The sequence below is a fragment of the Hetaerina americana genome, unplaced genomic scaffold (genome assembly GCF_022747635.1).
Source record: "Hetaerina americana unplaced genomic scaffold, ioHetAmer1.1.p SCAF_15, whole genome shotgun sequence".
In the NCBI taxonomy this organism is placed as follows: domain Eukaryota; kingdom Metazoa; phylum Arthropoda; class Insecta; order Odonata; family Calopterygidae; genus Hetaerina; species Hetaerina americana.
The window spans coordinates 4,109,320-4,130,591 of record NW_027286625.1 but is presented as its reverse complement, the minus strand read 5'-3'; the positions used below and the strand labels follow the sequence as shown (position 1 = coordinate 4,130,591).

At 34.9% G+C, this 21,272-nt stretch overlaps 2 protein-coding genes across 3 annotated transcripts in view; one reads left to right on the top strand and one right to left on the bottom strand.

Moving 5' to 3' along the window:
• The window catches only part of LOC139686833 (MFS-type transporter SLC18B1-like), a 65,846-nt gene extending 57,625 nt beyond the window's left edge, over positions 1–8,221 (top strand). For both annotated transcript variants that reach the window (XM_071583908.1, XM_071583909.1), the window contains 8 exons: positions 161–308; positions 602–670; positions 802–913; positions 2,208–2,323; positions 4,765–4,955; positions 5,438–5,533; positions 5,644–5,812; positions 7,343–8,221. In XM_071583908.1, the coding sequence (XP_071440009.1) occupies positions 161–308; positions 602–670; positions 802–913; positions 2,208–2,323; positions 4,765–4,955; positions 5,438–5,533; positions 5,644–5,812; positions 7,343–7,561 (1,120 nt within the window). In that variant the 3' untranslated portion in view covers positions 7,562–8,221. The remainder of the gene's footprint in view (positions 1–160; positions 309–601; positions 671–801; positions 914–2,207; positions 2,324–4,764; positions 4,956–5,437; positions 5,534–5,643; positions 5,813–7,342) is intronic.
• Positions 8,222–16,860: 8,639 nt separating this feature from the next.
• The window catches only part of LOC139686872 (MFS-type transporter SLC18B1-like), a 33,183-nt gene continuing 28,771 nt past the window's right edge, over positions 16,861–21,272 (bottom strand). The window contains exons 10-11 of the mRNA XM_071583946.1: positions 20,173–20,341; positions 16,861–17,214 (exon numbers count right to left, since the gene is read on the bottom strand). Of these exons, the coding sequence (XP_071440047.1) occupies positions 16,861–17,214; positions 20,173–20,341 (523 nt within the window). The remainder of the gene's footprint in view (positions 17,215–20,172; positions 20,342–21,272) is intronic.

Genomic DNA, 21,272 nt, shown 5'->3' with positions numbered 1-21,272 from the left:
TGCTGAGGAGACTGATACAGTATTCAGAGTCTGCTCTAAAACTTAATGTTTCGTAAACTCATTGGAAATTTAAGGCAATAAATATTCACCCAGAGCCTACATTAGCTGGTAGATTACCAATAGTAGTAATGATAATAACATTAATAATATCTCCTTCCAGATTCCTTGACCTCATCAATTCATTGAATGAATTTGTGGGGTTTTCCTTTGCTGTTCGAATAGTTGAGGCCCTGGGTGCATCAGCGGCCCTGACAGCTGCATTTGCCATAACTGCCTCAGTCTTTAAGGATTCTATTGGAACTACTTTTGTGAGTAGATTATTTAAGCGCATATTTGCTTTTCCACCAGAGTACATAGATAGACTTAAGACTAAATTTAATGTGTATGCGCCTTATACCTTAGTAAAAAATGTGGGACTAGATTATTTTAATGAAATTGAGAGAGTTAATTCTGGGAAAAAGAGGATAATTTTTTGTTTGTTGGCATACATCTTATGGAATAACATTGATTCTAATATTCGCAAAAAGCTACCCTAAAAATAGATTTTTTTCACTTTTTTAAAGCATTTATTTCACTATTTTTATTCAACACTTATTTTCAGGCCACATTGGAGGTATTTTATGGCTTAGGTTACATAATTGGTCCCACGGTTGGTGGCTTTGCATTCTCAGTGAGTAGAACATAAATTTATTGTTGAACTTTCATGTTTTTTATTTATGAGTGGATTTACTTTCCATTAAGTAGTGTGTTGTCTTTCTGCTAAAGTTATTGATTAATAAATGCTGATTTTTTTATTTTTAGCTTGGTGGCTTTAAATTTCCATTCATTTTTACTGGAAGTTTCTTGGTCATAATTGGTGTGACTGTGTATTTCACTCTTCCCTCACCAGAGTCAGAAGTGGAACAAACAAATGGTATGGTTGTTAACAGACTCTAAATTAATGGTATATTAACCTACCAATTTACTTAAATACTAACATACTGACAAGGATTGGGTCAAAATGGAACTCATCTCAAGTTTTAGCATTCCTGTCACAAGTTTTATAGTTTAAATATAGCATAGAGCTATTTTTTATGAGTTTTAATTAGATATCATTTAAAACTATGAGTAATGTAAATTTTTGGAAATAATCAAGAAGGTAAATGACTTTAGAGGTACATATTCCTGTCACAATCAAATTTTTTATATTACATGAATGTATATTTACTTTAATACATTCAAATTTACCATCAATCTGATTAAATGATGGTTAATATCCATAGAATTATATAATATTTTTATTGTGTCAGGAAATGGGTAAAACATAATATACATGTATAGAGAATCTTGAGTGTATTTTATTTTTCATATGCAATTTTTCAATCAAATTTAAGATTCTAAATGTTTATTAAACCCAGCATGAACTTTGATTTTGATAAAGAGTAATAACCTATAAGGGACAGTCAAATGAAAACTGAACACCCGTTACAACAATCAATCATTGACAAGGATATAACCTGACAACTGTGTGCACCTGTGAGTTCTCACTATGTAATTCTCCTACCAGGGCAATAGCATTATCGATACAGAACAGTAGTGTTGCCACCTTTCGCATGGAATGTGTATTATGGCAGGTGTTCTGTTTTCATTTGACTGCCCCTAGTATCTTCTGATATAGGAGATAGATTATAATATTATTGGTATTCTTAATTAGGGAGATAGATTATAATATTATTGGTATTCTTAATTAGGGAGATAGATTATAATATTATTGGTATTCTTAATTAGGGACTCACTGCAATTGTTACATGATGATTTCTTTGATGTTTCCACTCTTCCACCCCAAAACAAGCATCTTTCCTTTGGTTCTTGGCAGATTATTGGAAAGTTAAGATGCTCCTATGACCAAGTTCTCACCATACTCCAAGCTTGTAAAAAGAAAATACATGAGAGCGCACCATCTATATCTTATTTGACAATTACACCTTTCCACCAACCTTCATGTAAATGAGTAAGATTTCCTTACCAGCCAAATCCAATTAAACACATATATTTCTTTTAATCATCCTTCTCCAAACTGCCCCAACCATACTACTCGCTCTGTTTTAAAATCTATATCTCTATTACAAACCAATTATTGAAGGGACAATATCAAGTGAAGCTGAATGTGATATTTAAGTTTAAAAGGCATACTTTTTTATGCTATTTTAAATATTCCTGTTTTTCAGCAAATTTGATAGCAATGATAACAGTGCCTTCAGTGTTCATGAACATCATGGCTGTGATGATTACGTCAAGCTCAATGGGCTACTATGCAGCCATCTTAGAGCCTCACCTTCGTGAAGTATGAAATACATTATTTTAAAGCTAAAAAATAATAGTATAATATTTTTATGCTGCCATTTCCAATAATTATGTGTTCAATTTAATTTTAGCATTTTAGTGTGTGTGTATATATACATATATCTATATATAAATATACCCACACTTGACATATATATATATATATATATATATATATATATATATATATATATATATATATATATATATATATATATATATATATATATATATATATATATATATACATACATACGAGGGTCATCCGGAAAGTAGTACCCGTTCGTGCCGCATGAAGTGCTGACGACGCGAGTAGCCGCTGGACGAGGTCAGATAGCTTCAGTGGCTTGTCTGCCTTCTCTGAGCCAAGTTGCGTGACGCTAGCATTGCCTGTGTTGTTTCTGTGATTGTTTACAATGTTTAAAAAAATTGAGAACGCCGCCAGTTGTGAAGTGAGGGCAGTGATTAAATTCCTCAATGCAAGAAACGTTCGCCCATGTGATATTCATCGCCAATTAAAGGAGGTGTATGGAGACAATGTAATGGACGAGTCGTCTGTTCGGCGGTGGTGTCGCAACTTCAACATGGGGAGGGGGAACACACACGACGATGAGCGTTCGGGGAGACCGTCTGTCATTACAGACCAACTGGTGAGCTCAGTTGACGAATTCGTGAGGAACGATCGGCGCGTCACAATTGATGACATCTGTGAGCATTTTCCCAATGTTTCTCGAACAATTGTTCATGAAATTGTTAAACACCATCTGCATTATGCAAAAATTTGTGCAAGATGGGTCCCTCGCGTATCTCAATGAGCTGGCGGCGAAGGACTATGCAGCAGGAATACAGAAACTTGTCACACGTTATGACAAATGCCTTAATTTGCTTGGAGATTATGTTGAGAAGTAGTTTAAAGTATCCTCTTTCAAATAAAATTTTTTATGTTTGTTAATATTTACTTTTGTGTCTTTATTTCACGAACGGGTACTACTTTCCGGATGACCCACGTGTGTGTGTGTGTGTGTGTATATATATATATATATATATATATATATATATATATATATATATATATATATATATATATATATATATATATATATATATATATATATATATATATATATATATATATATATAAATTTAATGAAATCTAAATGATATGGTGAGCGATATCGATAAGCATAACATGTTTATTGATTTAGGTGGTCACTTTTTGTCACCAGTAATAATGCAAGATTAAAAATTATATTATTTTTTCCTTCAGATTACCGTGTAAGTGGATATTTAGAACTACAATTTATGCTAAAAGAAGAAGTTAATTTGGTCATTTTTTTTTCTTTCCTTTATTAAACTAATATCAATATTTTATCATCAAATATTTTGGATGGACCAAATCCTTGAACAAATGACATTCTTTTTCTTTGATTATTTTGACTTGCATGCTTAGTAGTTATTACTTCATTGGTATTTGCTTTCCATAAAATGTTGAAGCTGGCTTGTTCTTAAGAAACAGTTTATGAACTACCAAAATATTCAACATATATGTTAGTGTCTGTTCTAGTGTCTAGTCAACTGGTGTCATTCATGAAATAAATAGGCAGCATCTGAACACATTCATATTTGCTGTAGTCATGGAATTCAGTTGATAATTAATGGGGCACCATTGTGCTAAATAAGCTTATACAGTTTAACAGGTACGGACTCGTGACACTTTTTGTACAGTTGTGTGACTATGTTGGAGTTAATGAATTCGGAGAACCAATCCACATGCAGGGACCTTCTGAACTACTCCTTGTGTAGTAGTGGTACCCATTCATAGTCCCTTATAGGTAGGTAGTTACTCTGAAAACTGATGCCATTTTTCATTTCAAGAAATTGAAAAGAGATTATTAAATTATAATTGACACCATGCCTAAAACAGATCTCAAACCAATGATCTTCACGATGCCAAATGGTTTAATTCTTATTAGATTTAATGGTTCTGCACAGGAGAAACAAGTTCCATTAGGATACCACCCTCAATGGTCTCACATTTTCCCTGCTTCTATGCATTGAACTGAAAAATAGACTCCAAATCGTTTCCAAAAATGTAACCATCGGCCAGGGTCTTTGGGAAAGAGAAAATCATACTATTGAAAGTGGAGAAGTACAGTAATCCAGGATATTATTTTATGATGCTTCACTTAGGGGAAATATTATCTAAATATTGAAATATATGGCAATGCCTCCCTCTCTCTTTGGATGTACATGGCTTTTTACTAAAACTGTAATGATAAAATGTAGCATTAAAAATAATGCAAAATTTTCAAAATGTTGAAAACCGAATTGTTATTAGCAACATAATAATCAATAGAAATGTTTAGCAACCAAAAGGAGCTAAATAATGTGTATTTCTGAATTTCAATTGCTACTGAAACTGAAAATATATTTTTTTTCTAGTTCAACCTAACTCCAGTGCAGATCGGCTTAATGTTTATCGTCAGTGGAACAATGTATGCAATTCATGCACCATTGATTGGTTGGCTGTGTGATCATGGGATAAAACCCAAGCATTGTTGTGCTGTTGGGGATGTACTTATTATTCTTGGGTGCTGCCTTATTGGCCCGGCTCCTTTCTTGCCTTCTCCCACGTAAGTAAAGAATAACCTCATGGCTTAAATGGAGGATTATTACATTTTACTAACTTAAATGGAAGCATACTCATCAATTGATGGGTCATAAAGATTGTAAGTAAAAGGCCCTATTATTAATAATCTTAAGCAGAGTATGACAGAAAATCAAAAAGAGCATTGTATAAATACTGAGAATATTTCTGATAACTATGATAATCTTGGAGAGTCATAGTGGATATATCATTGTCTATACTATATATAAGCACTTAATTATTTCCTGAACTATGTCATCAATAAACTTCTGTGGGGACATATGTACTTTTTCTTAGTAGAATTTTGTGTCTATGAGGTAACATTTCCAGTAAAAATGCTCTTAGAATAATTGTAATTTATTTTGCCATTGGATAAGTTATTTAGATATGCTCAACAGTTCATAAAAATATATAATTACATTACATCACTTGACCTATTGTAATTTTTTCTAATTTCCTTCTAACCAGAATCCTGTGGATGTGTATTTTGGGTCTCATGATGCATGGATTGGGCGTTGCTTGTGTCCTCGTTTCCTGTTTTATCGATTCAGTTAAATCTGCCATGTAAGTCCAGAGTTTGAATTACACAGCTATGTTATCCATCATCTCTTTTTATGACAGAATTATTATATCACTGAGACAAATAAATTAATATGCTACTTCCTTCATTTAAGGCAAAATGGATTCAGTGATGACTTGTGTACATATGCATTAGTCTCTGGTTTGTGGGCTTCAGCCTTTTCTTTTGGGGCCTTTTTGGGACCATCAGTTGCAGGAATATTATTTGACCATTTTGGATTTCGTCTTGGAACTATATTTATAATGGTGACTCAGGCAATAATGGTAAGTTAAGACACTGAAATAATAGCCTTACTTTTTATGTTTTGGATTTGGTTAATATCGCCATGGTAGATGGAATCATCCTTAAGAGTACCAGAATATTGTGTTTATGCCAAAACTTTGGACCATAGTTACTAACACAAGCATGTTTAGATGTTAATAAGAAGGTACATTATGCGTAGTATGAGTTTAGCTTTTCTGTTGTTTTTTTTCTTTTGTCTGAACAATTTAATTCAATCTGAATAATGGTAGTAATATTCATGTGACCACTTTGATTGCATGGCAGAGAAAAAGGATATTTCAAGGCAGAGATAATCAATTGGTGATTGGAACTTTTTTTTTACTTTTCCTAAATTAAATTAAATAAACATACTATAAATAACTGTACATGATGAACAAAATAAGTTCAAAGGCTAAACATGGAAGGCTCACTGGGTAGCTCATTGCTATCAATGAAAAAGTGTGGGAGAAAGGAAAGATGAAGGGAATGCGACATCACATAAATGGCAACCATGTGTTGCAGAAATGTAAATGTAATCATGATAGAATGTAATGCATACTGTGTAAATCTTCATGAGCTCAATCAACTTGTTCTTACTGACTTAAAAACATTTGTTTAATGACAAACAATAAATAACTCGATGTCCTTTGAATAATGAAGGATGAGTAAGCTACCTGCTCAATAAATTTATTTAGAATATCAGAAAATTGTACATGGATGCAATACATTTACATGAATAGCAGTATTAGATGCATTATAATTGGTGTATGAATTAGTATTTTAAAGCTGATTTCATGCTGAAGGATAATTACATCTTTATACATTCTAGCACAGTGACCCCTGCTTTATGATATTAGTCTATAATATTTGTTATAAACTAAAAATACCTTAAACTGAATGCAAAAATGCATTGATTTCCTGTAATTTGTGCCATATAATCCACTTGGTTCCACCATTATGTATATATATGCTTTTCTATATATTCTAAAGTTATTTGAAATTTTTAGGGGAAAAAATTTATTATTAAATGATATAATACTCATTGACCTATTAATGATTGCACACAAATAACTCGACTGTCAATGACTGATTATGCAAGTTTTTCTAAGCTCTGTCTTCTGGGCAATTAATGTATAGTAAAACTCGTCTCAATCTTTTTTGGAGTCACATGTAATGCCCTGATCACTGGCAGGTTGCCTCTTTTAGTAGCCATTTCTCCCCTCCATCCACCTACAGTTTATCTGAATTCTAGCAACATCGTTCATGAAAATCATGCAGATGAAATCTCAAATATAAATGACTAGCAACTTAAGTCATAATTAAATTACCAATTAACAAATATGTTGGCCAGAAGAAGCAGATGAAATTAAAACCTTGAAATTGAACTTTCTATTATCATATTTGTAGATGATCTCATTACCAATCATTTATAAAAAATCAACATCATAAAACATTTGACATTCTCCAAACATAAAATTTTGGCACAAAAATATATCTGATTACATGATATTTTTATTCCTTTGTCATTTCAGCTCCTTGCTGTGTTGTGTTTCATCTGTTTTGAGAAAAAATTGGGCTCTGAAATAAGAAAAAGAGAGAAAGCACAATGTTTGAGTACAGATCGAATCATCCCCAGTAGAAAAGGGGCTACGAAGTGGAGAACAGAAGCAAGGTATTCTCCAGGCAATTCATGCCTTTCTTATGGCTCTTTGAGCACCACTGTGACATCCATTGAAGTTTCTGGATCTTGAATATCACCGATGTGTCAACAAAGATATTTACTTTGGCTGAATTGTCATTATATGGCCATTAACTGTGAAACTTTTTACATAGTTGACATATTCTAGTTCTACCACATAACTACCTGAATTGGTGATAGAAGACAGAAGAAATGACCAACGGGTTGTGATTTGTTCTTCTCTTTAGATATTTTACACCATTCTACCTTTGCTAGCATACCATCAAAGTGTAAACTAGTTTTTTTACAAGATAATGCATTTTGCTGTTGTGAATGTAGCCATTACATTTATTTTTACTATCCTTCGTTGTTATCATGTTTTGTTTTCAGAGTCAACATCATAATTGACATTGAGTGGAAATATTCTGTTTTAGCATCTAAAATAAAATTGTATTCACCCCATTAAGTAAAAATGTGGATAATCATTGCAGATGTATTTACTGCTCCCATAAAAATGGATTTCTGTGATAATTATATTTTGGGCTTGGGAATGTTTTTAATCTTTTGTTAAATTTGTCTGAATTTGGTGTCAAAGGTAGTTTTGGTGATGACAAACAGATGTTTGATGAATATTTTTTTAGAAAATGTTATTTGTAATGCCTACAAATTTGCTTTCATATCTCCCAAGGAAGTAACTATGCATGTATTATTGCATTTCAGAATTTGTCAATAAAATGTGAAAAATCTTGTTTAATTTATATTTTAATGATTTTGTAAATTTATAATTTACTATTACATTGCATATGCTTTCCAACCTTCATATAACAAGCTGAATTATAATGAATATTTCATTACCGGTATACAGCAAGTATACACTCCTGGCTGTGGGAATAAGGATTTAATTCTAAGAAATTTACTGTAGAAAATCCTTGTAAGGAAGTATAATTTTGTTTTCCAAAGAAATTATTATAATAGGATGGCATTATTGTAATGACTTCCACCTCAAATATGTTCATAACACCTACCAAACAATACATTATGCTCTCCCTGTAATTCCTGCTATAGTTTTCACATACTTTGTGGCAGGACTATTCCATTACAACCTTGAAAAGTAGTTTTTTGCTCATCATGTCTGTCGCCGTCAAATTGCAATTTTTTGAGAAAAGGAAGTTCAACTATGGAATATTGTAATATAATTAGGAGCATAATGAAAACATATGAATGTAATCTCATATGTTGTATGTGCAATTACCAGTTACAAAAAAGCTAATGCAGTCAAAATCGTAGATGTTAACATAATCTAACAATCTGCTTCCTTTCTGGAAGATTTGTTGATGTATTTTTGAGCAGTTGCAATTTATCTCATGATGGAATCAGATTATCCCATTATGTTTCCAAACCTAAGCATTTCTATAGTCACAGTTTGAATGACTTACCAAATTAAATCTAGATGTCATATATTACTACAGGCAATTATATTGATAACTGATTCAATATCAAATTGATATCTCAACAGATAACTTATTTATCAAGCTCAATCTTTTTAAAGGTAAATTGATTTCATTCAATTTCATATGTAAACCATAAACTTGAATTCTTAGTAGCACTAGTAGTTAATAGGGGAGGCAACTGACAGCTGAGGTCATTCACGTAATTAAGGATAGGTAGGTCATTTGATATAGGTATGATTTCAGGGGTTGGGGGTGGAATGTGGCTCAGGTTGAAGAGGAACCTGGTATCAAAATTAGCCTATTCACAAAAATATGAGCCAAGGGGTGCACAGTTTAATATCCCATACCATAGGGCATAATCCACATGTGACCCAACAAAAGTTTTGAAATCTCTGATAATCCTGTCTCTATTTGGATATGAATACAGGATCTTGGAGTGGGAGTTTATTGATAACCTTGGTAGAAGTATTGTAGAACCATTAATATTTGCAATCAATCAAATTTAAGGAAAAGTTAATATTTTCATATCAAATTGAAGACTTTGATATCCTCAGCCATTGTAGAAATATGCTGTAAGCTGCTAAAATTCTGAACTCAACTCTCCACCTCCATGCATCTTTCTTTTATTCCCTGACTATTCATTCAAATTTGCATAGTATACTTCCATGATGAGGTAATTGGTCTTGGTGTCGCAGGAATTATTTTTCTAACTACATTTCATGCTGGGGAGCTACACAGACTTTAAGTGTGAACCTTACTCACAATACATGTTACAAAACCTTTGATTTAATATGCCATAGAAGTCAATAACAAGAAATGTAAAGATAAAATGCATGTCTATACAAAACTTCATCAGCCACCACAAGTGCATGTAGTGCAGGGAGGGTGCTGTGGTGCCAGCAATTACAAAAATGAAACTATAAAGTGAATGAAATTTAATGAATTATCGTCTTGTTACCCTTCCTGTCAGGGTGACATCATTTCCTAAGTGTTAAAGGTTCATCAATGCATCAAGTTGTGACAATCATGTACAATGTGCTCTGTGTAAATGTATTTATGTGTACGTCATAGGAAACTGAAGGTACAAGAAATAATACGTTACGACAGATAATCATGCCTTCTAAGTAGCAAAGGTGACGTCAGCAAAATTTGACTCTAGAGTAAAGTGCAACATAATTATTTAGGAATCAACTTACTGTAAATTTTAAAATGTGAAGTAAGTAAGTTCCTATGGTCAATGTCACTCATGCAGTATTATGACTTTGTTTTGTGAACATTTTAGGCTCATCGAGAGCCACTCAGATAGTAAACATCAGAAGTACTATAGGCGGGAGAGGAAGAAGGTGGAGGGAAGGCAGGGTGGAAAAACTAAAACGACGTTTTCATGCGGCCGTGAATTGCGACAGCACTCTGCGCCCAGATAGGTTGTGCTGTCTGCGGTGCCGACGCTCTTAATCTGCCATTTGTACATCTCCCATCAAAACATACAGCGCAAGGGTCATTGCCTTCGTCTATCTCCGTCTGGCGCTGCCGCAGACAGGCATGGAATGGGGGTATTCGGTAACGTGAAAAAAGGTAACTCAGAACCGGATGCATGAACATGTAGCTCCGCCCCAGACGTCGTCGACGACCCCGCATATCCGTGGAGGGAGACGTGCGAGAGCATTTCCTCGCTTCATCAACCTGGAAGAATCAGATGAGGAGGTGTCTACCTCCCCCTCCCGGCAAGACGCTGTTGGGGTGAGGGAATATTACACGTGGGGGGTGGCGGAAATATTCCAGTTCCGAGATGGAGGGAGGCGATGAAACAGCCATTACGCACACTAAAGGACGCATTGCGGAACGGCCCATGAAGGGAGGATTATTGAGAGAAGGAGACTTGAGAAGGCGCAGGAGTCTCAGACGAGCAAGAGGAGGGGGCGAGGGCGAGGAGGAACGGAAGACGGAGTTTCGCGGGAGATGATGAAGGGATGAGGTGGTGGCGCTGGTTCTTTGTCTCCACAGAAAAAACAGCTTGCCAGCGAAAACGCTTCGCGAACAGTAATCTTCAAGCAGCGGACAAAAACGTTACGTCATACCTCTTACTAAATGAATATTTCACAAAGCTCAAACATAAATTGAGGCAGAAAAATGAGGGGTGAAAATGAAATTAAAATGAGAATTTTTAATAATGTAAATATAAGCAGTAGGCATGTTGATTTTTGGCTGCATTAGAACAAACTTATGAGACCGTATTTGTTTTAAGCATTTAGACCGTCGAAAATATTAAAAAAAATCATTATTTCACACAGAACTTAATTAAAATTATTACGGGGTTCGGTAGTCCCGGGGTAGAGCGTTGGGCCGGAATGCCGGGGTTCAATTCCTGGGCATGACTCTCCAGGCACACTCAGTTGTGTAATATTTCGGGTCTCAATTATGTATGAATTTCAAACGCCGTCGGGCCCAGTATTGGGTGAATTCTACTATCACCAACCAAACGGATTAGTGTTCATGGTTTTTTATTTAAAAAATTATTTCATCCGTCACAGTTTTCATCTTCAATTTTCAATGTTGGTAAGTAATTTCATGATGTTGCCTAAGGGGTAACATGTAATTTAACTTTTATAAATGATGCCTTTGAATTTTAAAATGAATTTGTTAATGGTTTTTCGGAACGCGGCAACCAAACATTGACAGAAAAACCACAAAAAATGGTGATTCGGAACGAGACAACGACAAAAATAGACTCCTACTAAAAAGTTAGTCTGAACCCACGGTGAAAGGCAGCAGTTTCACCATTAGGCACTGGTGGCGCAGACCGAGTGGGTGTGCCCGGCATCAGCAGCCACAACTGCGGGCGAGAGGTAAGTGCACGGTATTGAGCGCAGTACTGCGATGTGGAAGCCAACGGGAAACCACCGCATTAGACTCCTTAGAGTATGCTGCCATATCTTGCATTCAAATACAGTAGAATGGAAAGATATGTGCTGCAGTAAACCAATCCTAGGGCAAGTTGATGAAATTCCCCACGGGGTAGCTGAATTAATCTCAGTTTATCGTATTTTCATTTTATTAGCCCCATGCCTTGCTTATAAATTTCATTTCCTCGAAAAGTATGTTTTTGCAATGATATTTTTCCTAGAACTTAGGAACAGGTGTTCACTAAATCCGAATCGAATTCGTCTCTCATACTATGACCGAAGTATTTCAAAATATATATATTTCATCTAACCTTAATTAATTGTCTTTCCTGTTACAAATAGTCCGTCTCCTATGCGTAGAGATTCATGACGCACGTAGATACCGTAGCTAATGTACCTTTAGTCACGACGATCGACATTATTTGAATTAATATAAATAAATATATATATATATATATATATATATATATATATATATATATATATATATATATATATATATTGTAAATAAATATTAAGAAAAACTCAATTTTTGATATTGCATGCCTGGTATTGAAACTCCTTGCCACACACCCTAGCGATGGCTTGCAGTGTACCACGTAGAAGTGATCATTAATACCCTGGCATTAACTGGTTAATCTCTCACCACCCGCCGTCAAATGTGACCCTACCACCCGCGAGATCCCCTGGCCCTGTGAAATCTTATTGCCGAAAATTTGATGCCGCAATAGACGCCAACTACCGAATAAAGCATTCACTTTTTCCCTTGATTCGCTCAAGTGCCCCTAGTAAGCCGTGCTGCTGAAGCAGCAGGAATAGGATGTACATTTCTAACCAAGATGCTTAAGTCTTCAATATGATTTGTCTAAGCATTTTCACAGCAATTTACGCACATTTTAATGACGAGGAAGAACATTTTTCTCTCGGGTAAAATGTAAGGGAATTCCATTCTTGCCCGAATTAATTTTTCCATCCCTATCTGTTAATACGTAACACTCCGATGAGCGAGGGATAAATATTCGCGTCTACAGACATGAAAATCAGACTGGCAGGGCGGATGCAGAAACGAATACAGGTGAGTGGGTTGGATATATATATATATATATATATATATATATATATATATATATATATATATATATATATATATATATATATATATATATATATATATATATATATAATATATATATATATATGGATATTTGGTTGGATATATATATATATCCAACCCACTCACCTGTATTCGTATATATATATTATATAATATATATATTTCTTTTCCAGCTGCACGAACAAAATTTTCATAATCAAATTCATAGTCAATCAAAAAAATTTTCAAATCCAACTGGGCACGAGAGAATGATTCCAGAATAAGGTTGGATTTGCACCAACATCGCTGTCATCCAATGAATATCTCTTTTTCCTCCTAACCTCTCGAAAAGATATTTTAACTACGCGTCCGAAAATTTGCTTCATTTAACGGTCGCTGTAGCATGACTCAAAAAAACTAATTGGTCCAGTAAAAGGGTTGCGATTCAAAAGGAACAACTTTGAGTATTACAAGTAAAGTTAAGAATTAATGATATCTCTGGGAAAGTTTGTGGAGCATGAGGAGGAGATATGTAATACGAGAAAAATAAGCAAAAATTCGTAAAAAGCTAATGGCGACTGTGGTTGGAAAATGTTTTGTTATCGTCCATGTAATTCAGTGCCTTAAAGACAACAATTCGAAGAAGTTTTTTTACAGTATTTAATATTTAAGTTTCTTCTGCTAAAGACGAGAATATATAGAATCTATCTGATCCGTAAAATTGCAACCACGACTCCATTTACTCAGTAGTAGCTACTAGGATAATTCCAGTCACATCGCGAAAGAAAGCACGTAGACCCTGAGAGGGCGCTGGACAGGAGACGGATGGTAGGAAAAGAGAGAAAAAGGGAGTGGTATTGCGGGTCGGCAGGTGATCGAGGCAGGAGAATCGAAGAGGAACGAGCGAATTGATAGACTGTACTCATATGACCTTATATGTTTAGTAGTTACCGAAAGGGAGGAAGGAGGATTGCTGGGGAAAAGGGCTATTATAATTTTGGAGGTCAACAGCGGATCCCTAAGAAAGACTCGGGTATACCAACTGGATGAGTACTTACATTCGGAGCAAGTGAAAAGAAAACATCGCTATACGCAACTGAGCTTCGACCCACGTGAAAAATAATTTCGAGTTTTTTACAACATTTCTTAAGAATCAGAATCCAGTCTCATCTCACAATGTGACTAAAGGATCCTTTTCAATTTACCTTTAATAAAATCCATCCTGCTGTCGCGCCAGTAAGTATTTGATAATATGTCACGCCGTTAATTCGAGTAGTGATGCTAAAGATTTCCCCAATCATTATCGGTTATTTCCAGCGGTATGCTATTAGTAGCCCAGACGTCCACCCACCGGATTCTCAATGGTCACATATTTCGGCAGGCCAACAGATTTCCCAGTGATTGAACCACTGAAGTTTAATGCCTATGGTGGGATTCATACCCGCAACCTTTGAGCAAGTTAATTATTCGGGACGAAATAATTTCGAAACTATGAAAACGGTAATTTGACTTTGACTTGAAAGATCTAGTGTAGCTATTATCTTAGCTAAGTTGAGGTAGATTTTTGATGGACCCAGAGACTATTTTTGTTACACTGCTGCTCTTCTAGACCTCCCCCCGCAAACATTGAAAGTAAATACCCTGACACTCCATATTGTAATATACCATTTTCTAATCACATATTTTCCAACTCCTTTCTCTAGGTCCAATTTACTTATACGCATACTGGATCAGATATTATCCTACTATATTCTCCCATAACCACTTTCACCCAACATTTTCCTCTGTATGGCAGAATTCAACATTCCATTGCCCTTCAATGTACCCTACCTCCTTCGAATTTTAATCAACCTACCCTTATCATACCTGGCATTTAAATATTCATTTCGTGGACATCACCTCAAAATACCCTGCATGTCAGGCAGTTCATTCACTCCTATTCGTTGAGGAGAGGGCCTCGTCGATTGATGGCGCCGCTATTGCGCACGTCTAAAGGCCGCTAAAAAAATAAACTCAATGTCATCTTCACTAGTATTTCAACCCTAAGGTTGCCTAACAGAAGCCCTCTTTTCTTCTCTATTCAGTGCTAATTACCCCACCCCTTTCCCTTTCTCTGTTTTCCGTTCCTCTTAATTTACTTACAACATTTGCCCTTCTTAATTTGTCCTCTTGATCTTCTTCGCGGATCTTCCCATCAAAATTCCCCTGTCTTATGTTTCTAACATGCTTTATATAAAACTGAATACATGGGTCTTCATGAATCATTTCTAAATGTCCAGTAGTATTTTTTAAACTTTTTAATCGTTTTTAATAATACTAGAAAGATAGAGAATCAATCTGAGGACTAAAAATCGAACGTCTGTCTACACTCGGGTTGTTGTATAACGATCGAGATTGTTATAAATTTTAAACATGAAAAATTTTTAAAAATTTAGTCATACCAGCCTGAAATTATTGTGGCGGAGTCGGATGTGACTTCTTACCGAGTTCCTAGTCGTTTCTGGCAGGAGAAAAGAGCTTAAACGTTGCTGTTATTATTACCCAACTCTTATACAGACTTGTTAACTCTCACAATGAGATATTTAGGCTTGTTAAAAGTTCAAAGAAGAAATTGCAGGCAGAACAAGAGGATTAGTGCAGGCACTTAGGGTAAGTCGTGGAATAAGTCGAGTAATTCGTATTCACCCCGTGTAAAATGGGACTTTACATAATATTTGGCACAATTTATTTTTCAGAGGATAAAAATGAAGTTTATGTACAGATATTTTCCCGAATGAATACTATAATAACATTATATATACATATATACTTGTATATATTGTTATAATTTTATAATAGCTGTAGGGATAGGTAATGAACATAGAAAGGACACCTGAAAATGTTATTAATATTTAATCCAATTCGTGAGCTCATTTAATAATGTCAAAAACAGTTAATAATTCAATAACATTAACTAATAACACTTAATAATGTGAAAGTTTTGGTCGATTCATTTTTCACCTAACGATAAATCTCTAACTCTTTGGTTCATATACACATTTCGGATTTATTTACTCATGGGCAAATTCGTGAAGACCTTGATCATAAACTTGTATTTTTCGCGACTTCAATATCTGGATGAACATAGTTTCAAGTTTTCCAATTACCTTTTGATATTATGGCAAGAATTAAACCAGTTTGACGTGTTTCACACAAACATTCGCCTACTAATGAATTCTTTCACTCACAAACGTAAACCCTAAAAATTAATATTACATTCATATTTACAACTTTCAATCTTATATGCAAAAATACTTTCTTTTTACATTACAGATTCATTAGCCTCCATAATCTTCTTTTCACTCATATTAACCGAGGCAATGAGGATGGCAGTTGTTGCTTAGCCCAACTAACTAATACACATGATACTGACATATTGAACAATTTCTATGCGAGCATGAATATATCCTTTTAAGTACCTACAGAAAAAAATCCATGGTACAACAACGTCCTTAGGGCTAGACTAGAGAGTGATGCTGCCTTTTTTGAGGATTAAACTAGAATTGCTGATAGTAATATATGGCGGCTTCAAGGAATTGGTGCTCCTTTGGTGACTGGGGAACAGCCTGACATAGCTCCACTTGTGACACCAAAATAAGCACATGCCTCAGATAATAGATCTAGAAGCGCCTTCCTCTTCTGCTGTGAACATTTTCATACCTTGCAAAATGAGATGAATCCATATTGAAATCTCACTTTCTTCAAAATTCAGGGTTAATTTTCATAACTTCTGTCACAGAAGTACAAGCTAATGTATAATTACAATTCATACCGTCCACAAACACGCAAAGCATCCGTTTCCTAGAAGGAAACATCAACAAAAATGAACACAGCCATTGCTCTTGAGCATATATTCTGGTAGAAAATGATATTTGTCTAAAATTGTTCAAGCTACGGTGTCCATGAAATGTCGGTTTTCGAGACTGCTAGCACTCCCAAGACTCCCATAGCTGGTTGAATAAGGACCAACTAAGACAGTACTTCCATCATCCCTCTTCCATGCACTGTATCGATTTTTGTAGCTTCCACAAGCTATGAGAATGCCACCGCCGCCAGGTCCCCGTTCAATTGGTCTGCTGGGACTGGAGGCCATTCTTCCAGTTGGTGCTCCATTGGAAGGTATTGATAATCCGTTGGAAGGCATCAGTTTGACCTCCTCGGAGGAAGCTGGAGGGACTTGTTTAAATGGTCTCCTCTTGTAGTAACGCCCGTAACAGAGGTAGCACGTCACCATAATAGCCTGGAACAAATGGCGGAATGAATGCATATGCAAATGAAATACACGAGCCTTCATCGCCTAAAAAAGAGGTGCTCATTGCACGTTAATATTCTGCTTGTTCATTAAATACTACACTTGTCCATATACAGCCTCCAACCGGGTATGAACTACACTTCTTTCAAGTTCCACTTTTTTTTGAGAGAGAATTTCTTTTACAAGCAGGTATCTTCCTTTTTAAGTAGAATAGTTACTTAGTATATGAGAAAAAGAAACCTAATCTTACAATGCAACTATTTCAGTGTAATAATTGTTGGCACTGACCGGAATTCGAACCCGGATCTCTCAGTATTCGTCTTTAGACAATGGAGCTAAGGTGTCCTCTTACACTAAGATTTTTTAAAGAAACCTTATCTTACTGTTTATCTAGGCTGTTTGAATTACTGAACAATGAATGATTGAATTTTTAACTACTTTCAACGAGACACTATAAATGATCCGCCGGATATTTTACATGGTATACAGGTAAAGTGAGGAGTATACGAGTGAAAAATTATAATCAACTCTTTTATGAGAAATGAAGACTTTTAGTTGAAAATACGCCAGGATATTCACGGATTACACGCGATCGCGATTCCCAGCTGACGTGCAAATCTTATCGAGTGTCCTAGCTAGGTCATTTCATGTGCACAAGTAAAGAATTTTGAAGAATAAATTCGACGACATGCAGCTACAAAATGTGTGCCTGCCCATTATTTCACTTCGATATTCCCAACTAGATGATGGGAGACTGAGGATGTCTGAAAGTAGAGCTCATCAATGTGAGCATTGCTTCCCTCTAGAAAATATTTTTCTTAAACTGAATAAATAGCTTTGGGGCCATCGAATTCCACTTATACAAGTTTTGTCATTGCTGGTGCGTCTTTATTTACTGTAGATCCCAATCTTGGCTCAAGTTTATGACCTCCCATTTTAATTTTCAACTTAGCTTTTCCCTTTTCCGAAAACCACATAACCTTTGTTTTGCTTACATTGATTCTCAACCAATGCCTATCGCACTGAGTTTCCAATGCTTAGCAATCTTAGACTGTAACCTCTTGGCTGATTGACAACCTTAGACTTGACCATGAAAAAACCTAGCTGATTCTATAAATTCCTTTCATACTTTCATTCACATCTCATGTTCTTCCCTTTTTGTCTCTTTAACCATTTCCTCCACCTATAATGTGAGTTAAAAAGCACAGTTGATAATTTAACACCCTTGTCTTACCCCTCTTACTAACACTGTCCATGGCAACTCAGCGTCCACCGCCTGCATCTGAGCAGTTTGAGACAGACAACAGATTCTACATGCGCTGAAAAATTTTAAAATGCAAACGAAAAAAGCGTTTAGGACTAGTATGAATTGGGAGCTGCACAGAAGAAATAAGTACCGAAATGTCAACGATAAAGAGAGCATTGGATACGGTGAAATACTGTTAACTGCGAAAAGGATTCTAAACAAGTTGAAGAAGCTGATTTCCAAGTTTTTAGTATGTTGTCTGGTTTTTTATGGATGTGAAACATGGACGATGCGTGAGGAAGAAGCGAGCTATTGTGAAAGTTTAGAAATTTGGCAATTGGAATAAGAATATAGGGAAAACGAAATGGCTAGACAAAATGAGAAATTATGTGTTTTGGAGTACAGGAGAGAAGAGGAAACTGTTGAAAATGATAAAGATGAGGAAGATATCTTACATTGGACTCATATTATGCGTACATTTTATTCATTCAAGGATAATTGAAGAGATGTTGATGAAGGAAAGAAAGGAACAGTAAGAAGAATCGGGATACATTCGATGTTTTCAGGCTTAACTTTGAGGAAATCCACTATCACTGAAAAAACCAATGCATATTTCAACTCAAATTTATTCGGTACTGGAATCGAATAAAATTGATTGATTGATTGATTGATAAAAAGATACATTGGTATTTTTACATTAATAATAATTGGGAAATCAAAAGGTGTACGGAATGGGTGAAATTACGCTTAGGTGGAGATAAATGCTCAGGATCGACAGAGGCAGAGTCAAGAGGAAACCTGTCGAATGACAGGCAGAAAAAGAAGAAAGAAGTCTCTATATTGCTAATGTTTATAGATCTTGCATTAAAAAATACTATTTAGCTTTACTTTGTTCACCGGACTCTGAAGCATCAAATTTTTGACAGTGAGAGAAATTAGTTAATGCGGACGTAACGGAGTTGTTTTGGACTAATATAGGAAAATAATTCACGATATTTGAATATTTATGAAGATTTCTTTTTCCTGAACACATTAAAGGCAATTTAACTTAAATAATATTCTTTTATTCTAGTAAATTTATGGAAAACTTATTACTGCACGTCAAGTCCTAAAATGTATACATATGACGGTTACGAAGAATGGTTTAAGGCTTAAAAAACATTGTAAATGATAATTCTAGAAAGATTAAATGAGTATTTAAGAGTAATTAGAAACAGATACTGTTAAATTTTGACGAATTAAATTAGCATTATATCAGGGGTTTTAGATAAGTACGTTTGCCATATACATGTGCAATAGAAATGGAATGAACTGGTTTAAAAATTTTCAATTATTTATTGCTTTCGAAATGCTTGAAAATTATTCAGACATAAATCGCATTTTTTAATTTAAATTAGTGGATACACAGGTGTATTCGAATGAAATAAAAAAAATAACTGTGTAAAATTTTTACATGATATTTTTACCCCATAATTCTATTAATTTACGTAAACCATGACATGCCAATTTTAATTATCAGGGTACTTAAAGAAAATTAAAAAAATAAGCGACCTATATACGGGTTTTCTCTGCAGTGAATATATTAAGATTCCTAATTAGGGTATTAATTCTTACTCACACCCAATAACAAATCTTTCTTAATTTTTAATAATAAACAAATATTAACTATGTATTCTTCAAGTTTAACAATAAAAACTCACCACTATCACATGTAGAGAAATTACGAACATGGTGGCATGACGAAAACCAACTCCATCATAGAGAATTCCAGCCATTGACGGTCCCACAAATGCTCCCAGGGCAAATGTTGATGTCCATAATCCAGATATCAACCCGTATGTCTCCAGATTATTCGGAAAGCCTTCTTGCCTAATGGAATTTTGTATGGGAGAAAAATGTGTAATTACATTGCCTTGAACTTACCAGATATATGTAACAATAAAGCAGATTTAGTTTCTTCATCCGCGATATCGGGTAGTACGAACTTTTTTATTTTAGTATTATTAATATTATAATCATTAAGCTTGGATATAATATGATGAGGCTTGACATACACTGATATTTAATGCAATGAATACTTCTAAAAATTAATACTTCTAATAAATAATAATTAAAACTTCTAATGATATGAATGACTATCTAATAGCTCTGCACTGGTCTTTTCGAATGCTTCTTCAAAATTCTACTGCCGAAACAATTGGATACAATATGATGAGGCTTGACATACACTGATACTTAATGTAATGAATACTTCTAATAATTAATACTTCTAATAAATAATAATTAATACTTATAATGATATGAATGACTATCTAATAGCTCTGCACTGGTCTTTTCGAATGCTTCTTCAAAATTCTACTGCCGAAACATTATCTTTTAATTTCTTATAATTCTTACGCTAGTTGAAAGGTAAGAATATGTCTGTATCTTTAAAACAGGCATGCTTCGATGCTTTAATCAAATTGTTCCCTAATTCTACATCGAAAACCAATGCCTCATAATTGAAATGATTGCTCATAACTACCAGAAGTTAATTCAGTCTCTTTCGTTATAATTCCTGTTGTTGCTCTCCTTTCGACGAAGTTCTTATGGCAAGGTAAGTGAGGGAAGTGATGGCGAGGGCCGGGTGATTGGCTGAGTGCCAAAAGCGGTAGGATCGAACTGCAACACAGGCTGAGACGGAGCACGAAAAATATTCAAAATAGTCTAATGTATCCGTAGGCACGTACTACTTAGTAATTGTCCCAGTCATAAGGCCATGGGAGCCATGGAAAAGAAATGAACGTACACTTTCTGCGTT